Source organism: Lodderomyces elongisporus, chromosome 8 (genome assembly GCF_030384665.1).
Source record: "Lodderomyces elongisporus chromosome 8, complete sequence".
Lineage (NCBI taxonomy): Eukaryota > Fungi > Ascomycota > Pichiomycetes > Serinales > Debaryomycetaceae > Lodderomyces > Lodderomyces elongisporus.
Window position 1 is genome coordinate 133,941 of NC_083680.1, and position 14,492 is coordinate 148,432.

A 14,492-nucleotide genomic window follows, 5' to 3' on the forward strand; every position below is an offset into this window, starting at 1 on the left:
TTTGTTGCACTAGTGCATAGTATCTCTCTCTGTTTCTTTTTATTGTTTGAGGTTTTTTTTACGTGGATATACTATTTGGAAAGAAAGAAAAAAAAGTAAAAAAAACGAATAAGAATAAGCAAGAGACTCTTGTTTGATAGAGAGTATTGGCGGATGGAAATTATGGTAAGAAGAGGGTGATTGCAGTTTCAAGAGGATCTAGATTTGACCCAAGTGGTATTATAAGTAATACAAATAGCAGGAATAATATTAGTTTTATTACAGCCTCCACTACCCAGTGGGTAAGGATAGCCTTTGAAAGCAAAAAGAAATATGTATATATATATATATATGTAAATTAAGTAAATTATTTCAGTGTGTGTAGGTTGCACCCTACCAAGTGGTCCAATCAAGATATTGTTAGTATACGAATCGGATTAATTTTTTAATTTTTTTTTTAAGTTATTGAGGGAGGTTCTTCCTTCCCAATGCCAGTGCTTCACTTTTATCTACCTTTTGTAAATATTTGCTAGATACTTGTTATGTATCAAGTTTAAAGTCCGGATTATTCTATTTCTTTTGTACGTTTCTTTACAGTATTTTTTTTTTTTTTCAAATTTCTTTTTATTAGTTTTTGGACTTCCATGGCTTATTCGGTAAACTTTTTTTATGAAAACCACATAAAGTTTCAAATCGGTTTCAAAACTTACAAATTGTACCTAAATACTCACAAGGTCTACACTACCCTTGAGTAAGAAAAAATGATATAAAGAAGAAAGACAATAAGAACCAATATGTAAGATGAGATTGGGCAACAGAATCAACTAATCAATTCTGGACATATACACCCCCTTTCTACTCCCTTGTTTTTTTTTTTTTAAAAAAAGATAAACCTTCTGTTATACCAAAATCTAATCTGGCAATGTTGCAAAAAGTTTTTTATTTTTATTTTTTTGGCTTTTTTTGTTTTCTTTCAAACAAAAGCACTATGAGATCATTGCTGCAAATACTGCATAGTATATATAAATATTTGTATCTTAATATTATTATGTGTGTGTGTATACATAATACTAACATTTATTTGTAATGTAATATAAACAAGAACAATAGATATCCTTACCGTTTGGTTACAAAAACAAAAAATTTGCAAAGAAGAAGAAGAAGAAGAAGAAGAAGAAACAGGAGAAAAAAGACGTTGAGATGTCATTTGCATGAAGTAATGTCCATTGCATTTTCTTCGCTATGCACTGCTTATGGTGATAGAGCAACTGCTCTACTTTTTCTTTCTTCATTTGCTACACTGTCTTTATCAAACACTCTTTCATATTTTTACCTTTGTCCAGCTACATTTTGTAGTGTAAATCAAAAAAAAAAAGAGTATTCTCTCTGGTCAAGGCAAGTAAATAGTTTTATATATCCAATTTGTCTTTTTTTTCGGGACAGAAACAAGTGAGACTGTAAATCTGAGAATGAGAATATGTGCAAAAAATATATATAACCGTATATCAATTTTGTGTAATATACCGAATAGTGCAACGTGCAATTTGTCGTCATCACCATCACCATCATCATCATTACCCACCACCACCATCACTAGTATTACTATCTGCAACGTCATAATCTTTTGATATCAATAACCATCCTGTGTTGACACAAAAAACCAAGGCTTGTTCTTATTCTATTTTCCTGTTTTTCTTTTTCTTTTTCTTTTTCTTTTCCCTCTTTGCTGAGACTACTTCTGGCTATGATGTCAGAGCTAAGCAAACTATGTTACTCTTGAATAGTAACAATTGTAAGCTGAAGGATGAAAAAAGGAGGAGAACTACGAACAACAACAACAACAACAACAACAACACAAGTAGAGCAGACGAGACGTAGAACACATGTGTGCAGAAAGCAATGTAAGATAATTAGCAATGGAGAGCAGTGGTCCATAAACTGTGTAGTGTTGGCCAAGTTCATTGCAAACATTGATGATAGTGTCACCTAGCATTATTAGTTGCAACATTCTAGGGTTTATTCTTTTAGTACTTGGTGAAGATTAGGAAGATAAGAGGCTTTAACAAGGATTTTACAAAGTATAGAACGGAAATAATAATATTAATAATAATAAAGAAGAAAATAGCATAACCAAATATTAGGAAATTGTTGATATTAGCTTATCCCGCCTTGGTTAGGTGTAGTTTGCATTAATGACAAAGAGTACAAGATACACACACACACACAGAGAGAGAGGGTAGTAAAAAATAAGGATGGCGTATTCACAAGGCACCAAATTCAATATGATAATAGTGAATAACAAGGACTTCTAAAATAGGTAGAAAAGTATTGAAATATTCAGTAACTTATACTTATCTTCTTTACCCATATCTAACATTGTCCTCTATTATCAAAAATACTACAAACCAAAACCAAAAACCACGAGCCCTTGTCCCTTTGTCCTTTGCCCTTTGTCCTTCCCCTCCTCCCTCCTCCACTTCCTTCTCTTTACTGTCAGTCATAGTTATTGAGCAGTTGGTTGGTTTATGATTGGCAGCATTTCAACTCTTTAACTCTTTAACTCTTTAATTATTTTGTATTATGATTTGTATATCCTGCATAATGTCAAGTTGTGAGATTCTTCCGGACGTAACAAGTAAACCCAAACACCAGTACACAACAACTACATCTCTCCGAAGAATCTAAAATTTTATATTTTATGTTTAGATCACCACCACCACCCCACACATAGACATAGACATAGACATACTGATACCAAAAAAAGAAAAGTTCTATTAAAAGTATAGGGGTTGTATAGAGCACAAAGTAAAGTTATTAAAGATACAAGATACAAGAGACACCCACAATTAAGGAAGCCATTTTGGATGACAGCCACAATGATCCCCATTACATAATAAAGTCGTCTAACACCACATCCTTACCTCCTCCTCTGCTTCCACCAAAAAGAAAAATAAAATTTTAATTTTGGAAAAGTTAAACCCGCCCGCCTCAATGATATTGTGGATCGCGGATAGAAAAGGAAAAGAAAAGTAGTAATAGTATTAGCACTAACAAATGAAAAAAAAAATAGAAGTGTTAGAAAAGAAAAGAGTGCGGAGAAAGGAGATAGCAAGTCAATTTCACCTCCTATTGAACATTTCTCCTTCCAGTTTTATCAACATCTACTTTTCCTCCTTTCTTCTTTCTCCTTTCCCTTCATCTCACTCTTTACAATGTATCAAGACATTCTGGTACTAGAGTTAGTAATTAGGTAAGGTGTGTATATTATACCATCTCTTGACATATAAATGTATATATACAGGTGTCATATACTAAGTTACTCTACACTTCTGTATGATGGCAATGCAAGGAAATACTATATTATATTTTTATTATTTATTTATTTTATTTATTTCATTTTTTTTTTTTACTTCCGACACTTTAAGAAGACCTTATCCAAAACACTCTAAGCAGCAATTGACATTTTTAATATTTAATATTTATAATTTATAATTAATTAAATAAAAATAAAAAATAAAAATGAAAAGAAAAAGAAACGAGAGAAACTAAAAAAAAGAAAAAAAAAAGAAATTTGGAAACTCTGGGTGAAACGATGATAAGTGTTCTCCCGATTAACCAAAAAATAAATAAAAAAATAAAAAAAATAAAAAAATAAAAAGGATGGCTGCACATCACTCAACCTTCTCCTTTGAAAGTTGCAGTTGTTTCAACATAGACATAGATTGAGTATATTATATATATATATATATGACATGGATTCCCCCCTCTCCTCCTCCTCTTGCTTCTCTTTCTTCTTCTTTTGTCGTTTCCTCAACTTGATCTTATTTCTTTAAGCACTTGTCATTATCAACTACTTTTACTATAAAGAAGTATCATCTTTGAATCAATCGTTACTACAGCATTACGATAGTTGAGATCTACTCTTTAATTAAAAAAATAATAATCAAATAAACTCAAACCTTTATTTCATAAACAACCACACATATATATATATAACAAACTAAAGATGTCTACAGATTCACAATACTGGGCTTACGACAATATTGTCCCATCCTTCCGTCTCGATGGCCGTCTCGCTATACTTACTGGTGGCTCTGGTGGTCTTGCCGCAGTAGTGGCACGTGCCTTGCTCGCCAAGGGTGCAGATGTTGCACTTGTCGATATGAACCTCGAACGTACACAACAAGCAGCCAAGGATGTGCTAATCTGGGGTGAAGAACAGATGAAGGGCAAGAATGAATCGCCTATTGGCCAAGTTAGTGCTTGGGCATGTAATATTGGTGACGCTGAGTCTGTTGAACTCACATTTAAGGCCATCAATGAGCACCACGCCAAGATTGCTGACTTGTTGGTGAACTCTGCCGGATACGCTGAAAACTTTCCAGCTGAAGAATACCCAGCTGCCAATGCCGAAGCCATCATGAAGGTGAATGGCCTTGGTGCTTTTTACGTGTCACAATCATTTGCTAGAGCTTTGATTGCAAACAATAAGCCAGGTTCCATCATTTTGATTGGATCCATGTCCGGTACCATTGTCAATGACCCACAACCACAATGTATGTACAACATGTCCAAAGCAGGTGTCATTCACCTTTGCAGATCCTTGGCTGTTGAATGGGCCAAATACAATATCAGAGTCAATACATTGAGTCCTGGCTACATTTTGACTCCATTGACAAGAAACGTTATTAGCGGACACGCTGACATGAAGGCTGAGTGGGAAAGCAAGATTCCAATGAAGAGAATGGCTGAGCCAAAGGAGTTTGTAGGCTCCATCTTGTACTTGGCCTCAGACAGTGCCAGCTCATACACCACTGGACACAATTTGGTTGTTGATGGTGGTTACGAATGTTGGTGAGCTTTTTTTTTTTCATTAAGAATGTGCATGGGGTAGTGGTGTGGGAAATAAAAATTAAAGAACTTTATTAAAAAAAAAAAGGGATAAAAAAAGATGGATAAAGAACACCTTCTTTTTGTTTTTTATTTTTTGTTTTGACAGGAGTAAATACTTCTACAGTTACTGATTAATTACTTTTTACAGTATACTTAATGCAATGATTTGAGATTTTTTTTTTTTTATTTGACCAAAATTACTACTACAAATCTATTAGTTTTTTTTTATTATTATATAACCTTTTTCTTTTTACTTTTATAGACTTATTTGATAGACGCAAGAAAAGACTAAAAAAATTAGAAATAGAGAGTTTTATCTTTTGACAATTGTAAAATTTTTGTTGAAATTTTTGAATCTGGAAAATTAAAAAACAAGTAGTTGTAAACTTATGTTTATGTAAAACAGTTTGTGATAAATGAAGAATTGAAATCAAGGGTGTGAGCTCAGATCGGATTATTGATCGGAATAACATACGGAGATTTGAATACTTATATGTATATATATACAAATCGGCTGTGCACGTGATATACAATATTGCAACGTACTATATGAGTAAAATTCTTCCTCTTTTTCTTTTCCCCTCTCTTTATTTTGCGACACGACAATGACATTGACATTGTCATTTATATTGTCATTGACACATATACTTCGAAGACGTTGATGCAATACAACTTTCTTTGTAGTTGATGTGTTTTAGCAAGAACTAACTTTTTCTACAAATTGGCACAATCAATAAAGGTTGAAAAAATCAAAAGAAAAAAAATTGATAGTCACCTTTAAAAGTAAAAGATACAGTTATGTACTGGAATAGATAGTCACTCATTTCTCGTGTTCCTAATTCTCTCTTTCTTTTTCTTTTCTTTTCTTTTCTTTTCTTTCTCAACTGACTCAGTCAAATCAGGTAATGTGATACAAATTTGGTGCCAGAAAAGTTTACCATTACGCGGTTGGCGATATGGATCGAGGAGGCATAAACTCTTTTTTTTATAAAAGAATGGGGAAATAACCAAAAAGAAAAATCACGAGGCGTATACTTTCTATGCTGTTGCTTGAACAAGTTCTATAATATGTCTCGTATTTCCAGCGCCTCATTTACAAATATATATATATTTTGAAATTTGATCTTGATCAAATGTGCACTTGTTGCTCTATACAAGCACGTGACTTGTGATAATGTATACATCAAGAAGTTTAAACCTAAAGTTGAACACACACACACAGTCTCTCTCGCCTTTTCGTTTTTTCTAGAAAATAAAAAAATATAGAATGTTCACAATTATTGGTGAAGTTGATAAGGAATAGGGTAGGAAAATTGAAAAATATACATTAAAGTTATTCCATAGGAGTCGACAACATGGAAAAGTTAGAGATAAAACAAAGAACAAGCCACTAGGAACTAGGAACTTAAAAAAGAAAAACAATTTAGTTTCTTCACAGGTTTGAGTCCATTACCACTTGTCAATTTGGTGCTTTTGGTGCTTTTGGTGACTTTGTTATGTATACTTTAGAGAATATTGACTTGTCTTGGAAAGGTGAGATAGTCAACAACCTTGATTCAAACGTTTTGAGTATGTATTGTTGGAAAAAAAAGTTGACGAAATATACCCAATCTTCTTCTTTTTTTTCTTCTTTTTCTTCTTTCCAGGTATATCTTATGTTTATGTATTGTTCGAGTGAATCAAACATAAACACAGATGCACTTGTTAGAGAGTGTTGTGGATGCATATAAATATATATATGTATATATATATGTATGTATATCCGATCACATGGTCAAGACAAGAGGCGCTTTCGAAGGAGTTGTGCAATAGCCTATCTCTCTTGAGAAGGAAAATTTTGGCAGATGTAGAATATTATAAATGGGCTATATCGCACGTGGTATTGAGTGAAATAGCTTCACAGAATCATCAATCTAACCTTTGGCAAAATAGATCAATGGTGACGAGCAGGGACGACAGTTACAATAGAGGAAAGGAGATTCTTGCAAAATCAAAAACATAAACAAAAACAGATCAAAGTGAAAATGAAAAATAAAGAGACGCGAAATTTACTCATTCTTTTCTTTTTGTGCATCTAAATTTTTTCTAATAAAAAATACGCCATCGTGTAATTTTTTTTGTAGCAAGTCATGTTGAATATGGTTTTTGTTTTTTGTTTTTTTGTTTTTCTAAAAGACGAGCGGAATTAACAAAAGAAAGCAGAAAGGAGAAGGATGCCATGTCAAAAGGAAGATGCATTGTTTGTTGTTGGAAAAAGAGAAAAGAGAAAAAAGAAACGAGGCTACATGCTGACATTTTTAATGGATTACACGGATCATTGTTCTTTGTTTTTTACTCTATGATTCTTTTCTTTAAGAAATAGCCTGATGATATACGGGAGATGAGGCGGCGAAGAGATGATGTGAATCGTTTTCTTTTGTTCCCTCATTTGTTGTGACTTTGATGATAAAGAATACTCAAATGTATGTCCTTTTTTATTTTAAGAGGCGAAAGCCACAATCGTAAACACCTGTTTTGTTTCTTCTTCGACTCCCCCCCCCCCGCTCCTATTAAATTGTTTTTTTTTTCATTTTGGGCTTACTCTAGATATATCTCATTAGCAGATACTTGTACTTCTTCACTACTGAGTGGTTCTAGAATCATTGTTTTGCCTGAACCCAGCCAAGTCAAATCAAACCAAACCAAACCAAAAGCAAGAAATTAAGAGAAGAAATAATAATGAACACAAGAAGAAGAAGACATAGAGAAAATGAACAGAGTGAATAGGAGTCTTGTATAATACCTCACTTGGCTGTGTATAATAATAATAATAATAATAACAACAAAATAAAGTGGTAGAATAGGGTAAGTAAGCCATAAAGAAAAAAAATAATACATATTATCACGAAAACAAATATGTAGTACAACACAATACAATGTACTGTTGTACACTGTTGTACGATACACTTCAATACAATGTATAGTATTATATATCTTCAATCAATCCTGTGAAACCCGTGGCAATGTGTAATTTCACTTGGCAACAGACATCTGATTCTGAGACCCTCGTCATCTCCTTTCCTTTTATCCACTGCTGCTGTTGTTGTTGTTAGTTAGTTATTTATTTACTTATATTCTTTATGTTTTGCTGAATGTATATTAATGTATGTTGATATATGTTAGTACTAGCTTTGGTCGTGAATAAGTCAACTAGACAAATTGCAATATGGTTGCACGGCACCTTCGACAATTACTTACTTGGAAAAGCAAAAGTATCAAGAGCAATTCAGACAATTTTGTGCTTGGAGCCAAAATCAAAAAACAAAAAAATTAGAAAAAGAAAACAAAACTACTAGTAGTAGTAGTTATCATTATTCTATAGCTCCTCTCCATTTGTTCTATCCCTGTCCCCCTGTCTAAATTTGCAATCACTCTTCTATTCCTCTTTTCTTTTCCTTTTTTTTTTGGTTCAATCCTCCCTTTTTTGATCTGGGATCTGATCTTGAACCACCATTTTGTTTTTTTAGTGGCTTGGTCGAAGCTACAGGAAAAGATGTGTGTGGTTTTTTTTTTTTTTCAACCACCAGCAATATTTTCAGAGAGTGTTAAGAAGCTGGAAGGAGCACCAGAATAAAAGTAAAATATAAAAATAAAAATTATTTAATTCCCTTTATAATGCGGGTCCAAATTTTGTTTTTATTTTCATTTACTTTTAGTTTGTAGAGAAAGAAAAATTAAGAGCCAGCGCGACGGTAACAAAAATGGGGCGAGACTGTCTTGCTACCTATTTCTTTTTTTTTAAAAAAAAATAATGGGCCAGCGTATTTACTCCAGAGGTGAAAGACAAGGAGGAAGAGAGCATAGGAGAATATAAGTGAACGCATTGACAAGGAAACACATGATTTAGATGTATGAGACCGAGGCGGAGACAGGACTTGGAGTTGGCGTAAAACAGAAATGGTTGAACAAGAAAAAAAACAGAAAAAAGAAATAGAATAGAAGAAAAGGGTAAATGTCTCTTTACGTTGATCCGACAATAGATGGTGGTTAGGGTTTTTTTTTCTTTACTCAATTGTTCCGATACGTAAAAGACAAAGACAAAGACAAAGACATGGACAATAGTTAGCGTAAGAAGGTCGTTTCTTCTTCTCTTTCTTCTGTCTTCTTTCTTCTTCTCTTTCTTCTTCTTCTTTTGCCAGCTACCTGACGCATGCTCGCACTCGCCTTATTCCAATTTTTCTTCTTCTTCTCCTTTCGTTTGCTACTCTCTTTTCTTGTTTTTTTTGCGTCAGTATATTATTTTATTACAGAGTCATACAATATCGTGTTAGTTAGTTAGCGTGTCGTAACTTCCTTTCCCTTTCTCTTCTCTCCTTTTCTGATTAATTGATTGATTGATTGATTTACGGATGATTCTTTGTTTCTTTGTTTGTTTTGTTTTGTTTTACTCAGTCTCAGTATTACGCCTATATAAATAAATTTGTTTTACATTTCCTTTAATCTACTTCAAGGTTATGGTTTCCCTAAATCAAAACAATCTTTAGAGAAGAAAGATAGATACAAAGAACTAGAGTTAACATTCTTTATTAGTTTTGAGGGGAGGGGAGCAATCTTGCATCTACGCTAACCAAGAATAAGGATGAACAAAGAAGAGAGAAGAATGAGGAATTGTGCCAATCCTCATCAATGATAAGATAAGCAAGCTCAGCAAGTATACACACATTAATATATATTACAAGATTTATAGAGCAAGAGCAATACAAGCAAAAAACCTCTATCTTTACAATTAAGCCACCTTTTTTTATACAAAAAGAATTCCTGCCAAGTGGGGTATAACGTAACAAAGACATTGATCAAAAATAGACTATTCTCTAATTTGTTTTGACTCTTACTCTTTATCTATCTATTCTTTCCTCCCCCTCCCCCAACCTTCTTTTTATCTTGTCCAAAACAAGACAAGACAAATTAAGACAAGAGATGGCTTGACAAATCTTCCATTACATTGTAATGTCCAACTACGTTTATTGTATTATGGTACTATTGTTTGCTTTATTATTACTTGTTTTATTATTGTATTTTTTGGAGGGGGGAGTTAAGAGAGTAGGTGTTTCCATGTATGGTATCTCCTAATTCCAAATGTTAGTTACCTCTTCATGTATTTCCGTCAATGTATCATCGTGTAATGTAATTTTCTGTAGGAAGAGGAGGTGCGTGGGTGCGTGGGTGCGTAAGTGGGGGAGGACGAGGACGATGATGAACATAAAGTGTTTTAGGGGGGGACCTTATCTGCTTCACCACCACTGGTAATAAAAAGTTTCCTACTATTGTCTGTTTTTGTCACATTCTCAAATAGTTGGAATGTGTATTATCCCACACAGGTAAAACCTCCTTTTTTTTCTCTCTTCCTTCTTTCTTTTGGGGGTTGGGTATCGTGTAAATTGTTGTCTTGTTTTATTGGCCTGTTGCTTACACCAATTTTATTTTTATATAATTTATTGTTTTGGTCTGATTGCATGGTGGTGTTTGTGGTAACTTTGTAGAAAAGAGTTGGAAAAAAAAAGGAGTATACTTTGGTTTTATTAAGCGTAATTCTGAGTCTGATAATAAATAAATCCTATTAAATTGTTTTTCTGCCTTGTATATTTTTAATTCTATATTTAGCTCCGACTATTTGTTTGTAAGAGAAACAGAGAGAGAGAAAGAGAGAGAAAATTTTTACTCATTGAAGTGCATCAACCAATAATGCAACTGATAAATAAAATTAAATAAAAAAAGAATTTCCCTTTCTGCTTTCTTTTCTTTTTTTTTCTAACAAGCTACATGCCCAATGCGGTAACGACCCTACCCTATTCAGAATAATATTTTGTGTTATGTGCAGTATATCTGTACCCTTAAGCATCATATACCTGCACACAATACCTACCAGGCGCAGCATAGTTCATTAAAAAAAAAGAAATTAAAAAAAAAATAAACTCAAAATTTTCTCTCGAAACAAAAAAAAAAAACAAAAAAAAACAACAGGCGGCGCGTAATCTCTTCACTTCCATTCAATTCCATTCAGTGAGTCAGTCAGTCAGTTCAGTCACTACTTGCTCATACCGTATTAAAACGTAACTGCACTATTTTGTACCTCACGCATTCTCAGTCACAGTGTAAACAACAACAATAGTAACAATAGTATCACTAACACTAACAATACTAACTTTCTATTTACTTATATTTTTTTTTCATAGTCAAATTTTAAATTTTAAATTTTTATTATTTTTATTTTTTATCATCTTCCTCTCTTCTAAGCTTGTGCTAATCTGCCTATCTGCCAACATCCGAGTCTTTTGCACATTCTCTCTTTACTTATTTTTTTCATTTTTTTATTTCTGGTTTTCCTCTCCCAAACACTATAAATCAACCACGAATTTCCCACTTTCACTTCAACTTTTTTGCTTCTCCCTCTTTTTTGCTTTTTCTTTTCTTATCATCAACAAGATCTTTATTCACTCACTTATACTATAATTATAATAATATCTACAATGCAATTCTCAAAAGTCGCCATCATCTCAGCCGTCGCTGGTTCAGCAGTTGCTTCATACAACTCCACCGTCACTGACATTGCCACCACTGTTATCACCATCACCTCATGTGAAGAGAACAAGTGTACCCCAGTCCCAGTCACCACCGGTGTCACCACCGTCACTGAAATTGACACCACCTACACCACCTACTGCCCATTGTCAACCACTGAGGCTCCAGCTTCATCTGCTCCAGCTTCATCAACTGTTGCTGCTGAATCATCATCTGCTCCAGCCAAGAACGCCACCGTCTCAACCATTGAAGGTTCCGGTGCTAGATTGCAAGTTGGTGCTGCTTTGGTTGGTGCTGCTGCTTTGTTGTTGTAAGTTTTTTAATTAAATCTGTATAATGATGAATATAACTATATATTACTAAGGTGCTACCACCGAAAAACTAATTATTTTCAATTTGTATACATATATTTATAATACTTTTTTAACTATAAACTTTTAATACACTACAATTTTTCTGATAATTAGATTATAGAAAAGTAAACTATAACATTTCCCAAAAAAAACAAAATTGTAGCCAATCCTCTATCTGTTTCTGTTTGAACTTAACTACAGGTTGGTTCATATCCCTCTTCTCTTATTCAAATATCTACTTCCAAGACAATGCATCTAAAATTGAAAAAAAAATAAAGAAAGACTAGTTGATAAACTTATACAATCACTAAACTTTCATTAAGAAAAAAGAAAATAGAAAGAACAAGAAACAACCTAGCCTTCAAACTCACCTCTTTTCCATCTATTCATTCACTAATTTATTCAATCAATCAATCAATCAATCATCGTCATCATCATCATCCAAGTCAGTCTCTAAATCACACATTGTTCGACAATTGGGACAATAAAACTGCGGATAACTCTTGATGATAATGGGCCTAATACACTTGTAATGCCACGAATGCGAACAAGGACTAATAAACAACGCCTGACACGGCTCCACCTTCATCAAACAAATAGCACACTCACTATTATTGTTGTTACTATTGTTGTTGTTGACATGGCTATTATTTATATCACCATTAGCATCAACAAAAGCACCACCTTGGCCATTACTCAAATCACTAGACTCACCAGCACCATCTCCATTCAAATGCAAATTCTTAAACTTTCTGTGTATCTCCAAATTAAACTGATTGACTTTACGTTGCCAACTCTTGTTAAACTCACACCTCATCTTAACACACCTATAAACCTCTTCAGTACCCCCTCGATAATTCATACCCAACTGAATGATATCGCCATCAATAACCGGCATCAACGTCGACTCCTGCGACGCTGGAGACAACCTAATATGATTTAAAAAAGTACCCAGCGAACTCTTGCAATCCTTCAAAAACCACTGCCCTTCATCATTACATTCCAAAGAAGCATGGGTTCTGGAAACAACCTTCGACTTGAAAACAATAGGCGCAGATGACCCTTGTGCTGCATGTGCAGCAGCCTTATTCTTTTCTGTGTACCGCCCTATATTCAATGCATTCTTGGGCTTAATCTTACGTATAACAGGGGAAAAGTACAACCCTGCTGAAGAAGAAGAATGGTCAATCAACGGAGTTAACCGAACAGAAAAACGACCATCCTTGTCCATCCCATTCTTGATTTCCTCTCCTCCCGTTGTTGCATTTGCCGGTGCTTTCGCCGAAGCATTTGCCAAAGCATTTGCAGACGATGTACCAACCCTACTTTCCTCCACATCAACAGTTGTAGTTGCATGCTCATTCGTCGGTGTAGATTCACTAACTCCACCACCAACTGGTGGCACGGCTTCTGTACTTCTTTCATTAGACGAACTAGGCCCTGGTGGGACAAATTGTGCTGGCATCGCCTCTAGTGTAGTATCAGCCTCCTCTTGTATATGACCACCACTATAACCACCACCATAACCACCACCACCACCACCGCTCCTCAGTCTGTTTCCAAATATCGGTCTTGAAACACCTCCTTGTGGATTCTCTTCCTCAGTACCACCAGCATAAGAGCTGATATTTCCAAGCGTAGGACTATTCGACATTAGTGGCTGGTTTAACGACTGCATGTACAGTTGATGAGATTGTGTAATCTGGGCAGGCAGCTGGGAATGCTGACCGTTTAAACCATTCAGAGTGGTTTGTGTGTTTCTGGCGGTGTGAACATTCAGCAGCAGAGAAGCTCTCAGCCTCGACTGTTGTTGTTGTTGTTGTTGTTGTTGCTGTTGCTGTGCTTGTTGTCTCGTAGTAGAATTGGATGAATCGGATTGCGAGCGCATACTAAAGTTACTTAGAAAATGTAATCCAAAGGACAGTTTCCTGGCAACTTGAGGTTGTTGTTGTTGTTGTTGAGGTTGAGGTTGTTGTTGTTGTTGATGTTGTTGTTGGTTATTATTGATTGGACGTGACTGTTGTGAAATCAGATGAGTAGTGGTATATGTAGTTGGTGGAGAGTGCTGGTGTTGATGCTGTTGCTGTTGTGGTTGCTGCGGTTGTTGAGGTTGTTGAAGCATGTGTGATTGTTGTTGTTGTTGTTGTTGCTGTTGTTGCTGTTGTGAATGTTTGCGAGGTGGCTGTAAAGGGCGAGAGGCTGATTCAGAAGTTGTGCTCAGTAAAGTTTGTTCCTGCCCTGGTTGAGTGGTGTGTTTATTGTGAGTAGTCAGTTCAACCTCTTCTTGTTGTGGTTGTTGTTGTTGTTGTGATGATGAACGGTGGTGTGTATTTGTATTAGTTGTTGTATTAGTTGATGTATTAGTTGTTGCGTTTGTTGTGGTGGTTGTAGTTTGTGGTGGTAAAAAATTAGCTTGTGGTGAAGCAGTAATAGGGGAAGAAGACGAGCTAGAGCCACTATTAGATGGCGAGCCCTCTGTCTTTATGGCAGTCGCGGACGTTCTAGACAAAGGGATACGGTGGTGCTGTGGCAAAACCGATGGGTTCTCTGACATTTGTGATATGCGTTATGTGATTGATTGATGTATATATTGCTTATAGCAAATAATTAATATCAATACAAGGGCTAAAAAGAAAACCAAAAAAAAAAAAAACTTTGTTAGGGTTGAGGTGACTTGGCTGGCTTATTGTGTTGTAAATTGTAAAGTGT

At 34.7% G+C, this 14,492-nt stretch overlaps 3 protein-coding genes across 3 annotated transcripts; 2 read left to right on the plus strand and 1 right to left on the minus strand. All coding sequences in view use genetic code 12, as the record gives it.

The window, feature by feature from the left end:
* Positions 1–3,985: 3,985 nt before the first annotated feature.
* PVL30_005398 (uncharacterized protein) lies at positions 3,986–4,837 on the plus strand (the record flags this gene model as incomplete). The annotated part of the gene is made up of 1 exon (XM_001523805.1): positions 3,986–4,837. One exon carries the CDS (start codon positions 3,986–3,988, stop codon positions 4,835–4,837), a length of 852 nt encoding a protein of 283 aa, XP_001523855.1.
* A 6,541-nt stretch (positions 4,838–11,378) lies between these two features.
* Positions 11,379–11,744, plus strand: PGA62_3 (Cell wall protein pga62; the record flags this gene model as incomplete). The annotated part of the gene is made up of 1 exon (XM_001523806.1): positions 11,379–11,744. The coding sequence occupies one exon, from the start codon at positions 11,379–11,381 to the stop codon at positions 11,742–11,744; it is 366 nt and encodes a 121-aa protein (XP_001523856.1).
* A 457-nt stretch (positions 11,745–12,201) lies between these two features.
* On the minus strand, positions 12,202–14,337 carry PVL30_005400 (uncharacterized protein; the record flags this gene model as incomplete). The annotated part of the gene is made up of 1 exon (XM_001523807.1): positions 12,202–14,337. The coding sequence occupies one exon, from the start codon at positions 14,335–14,337 to the stop codon at positions 12,202–12,204; it is 2,136 nt and encodes a 711-aa protein (XP_001523857.2).
* Positions 14,338–14,492: the final 155 nt, after the last annotated feature.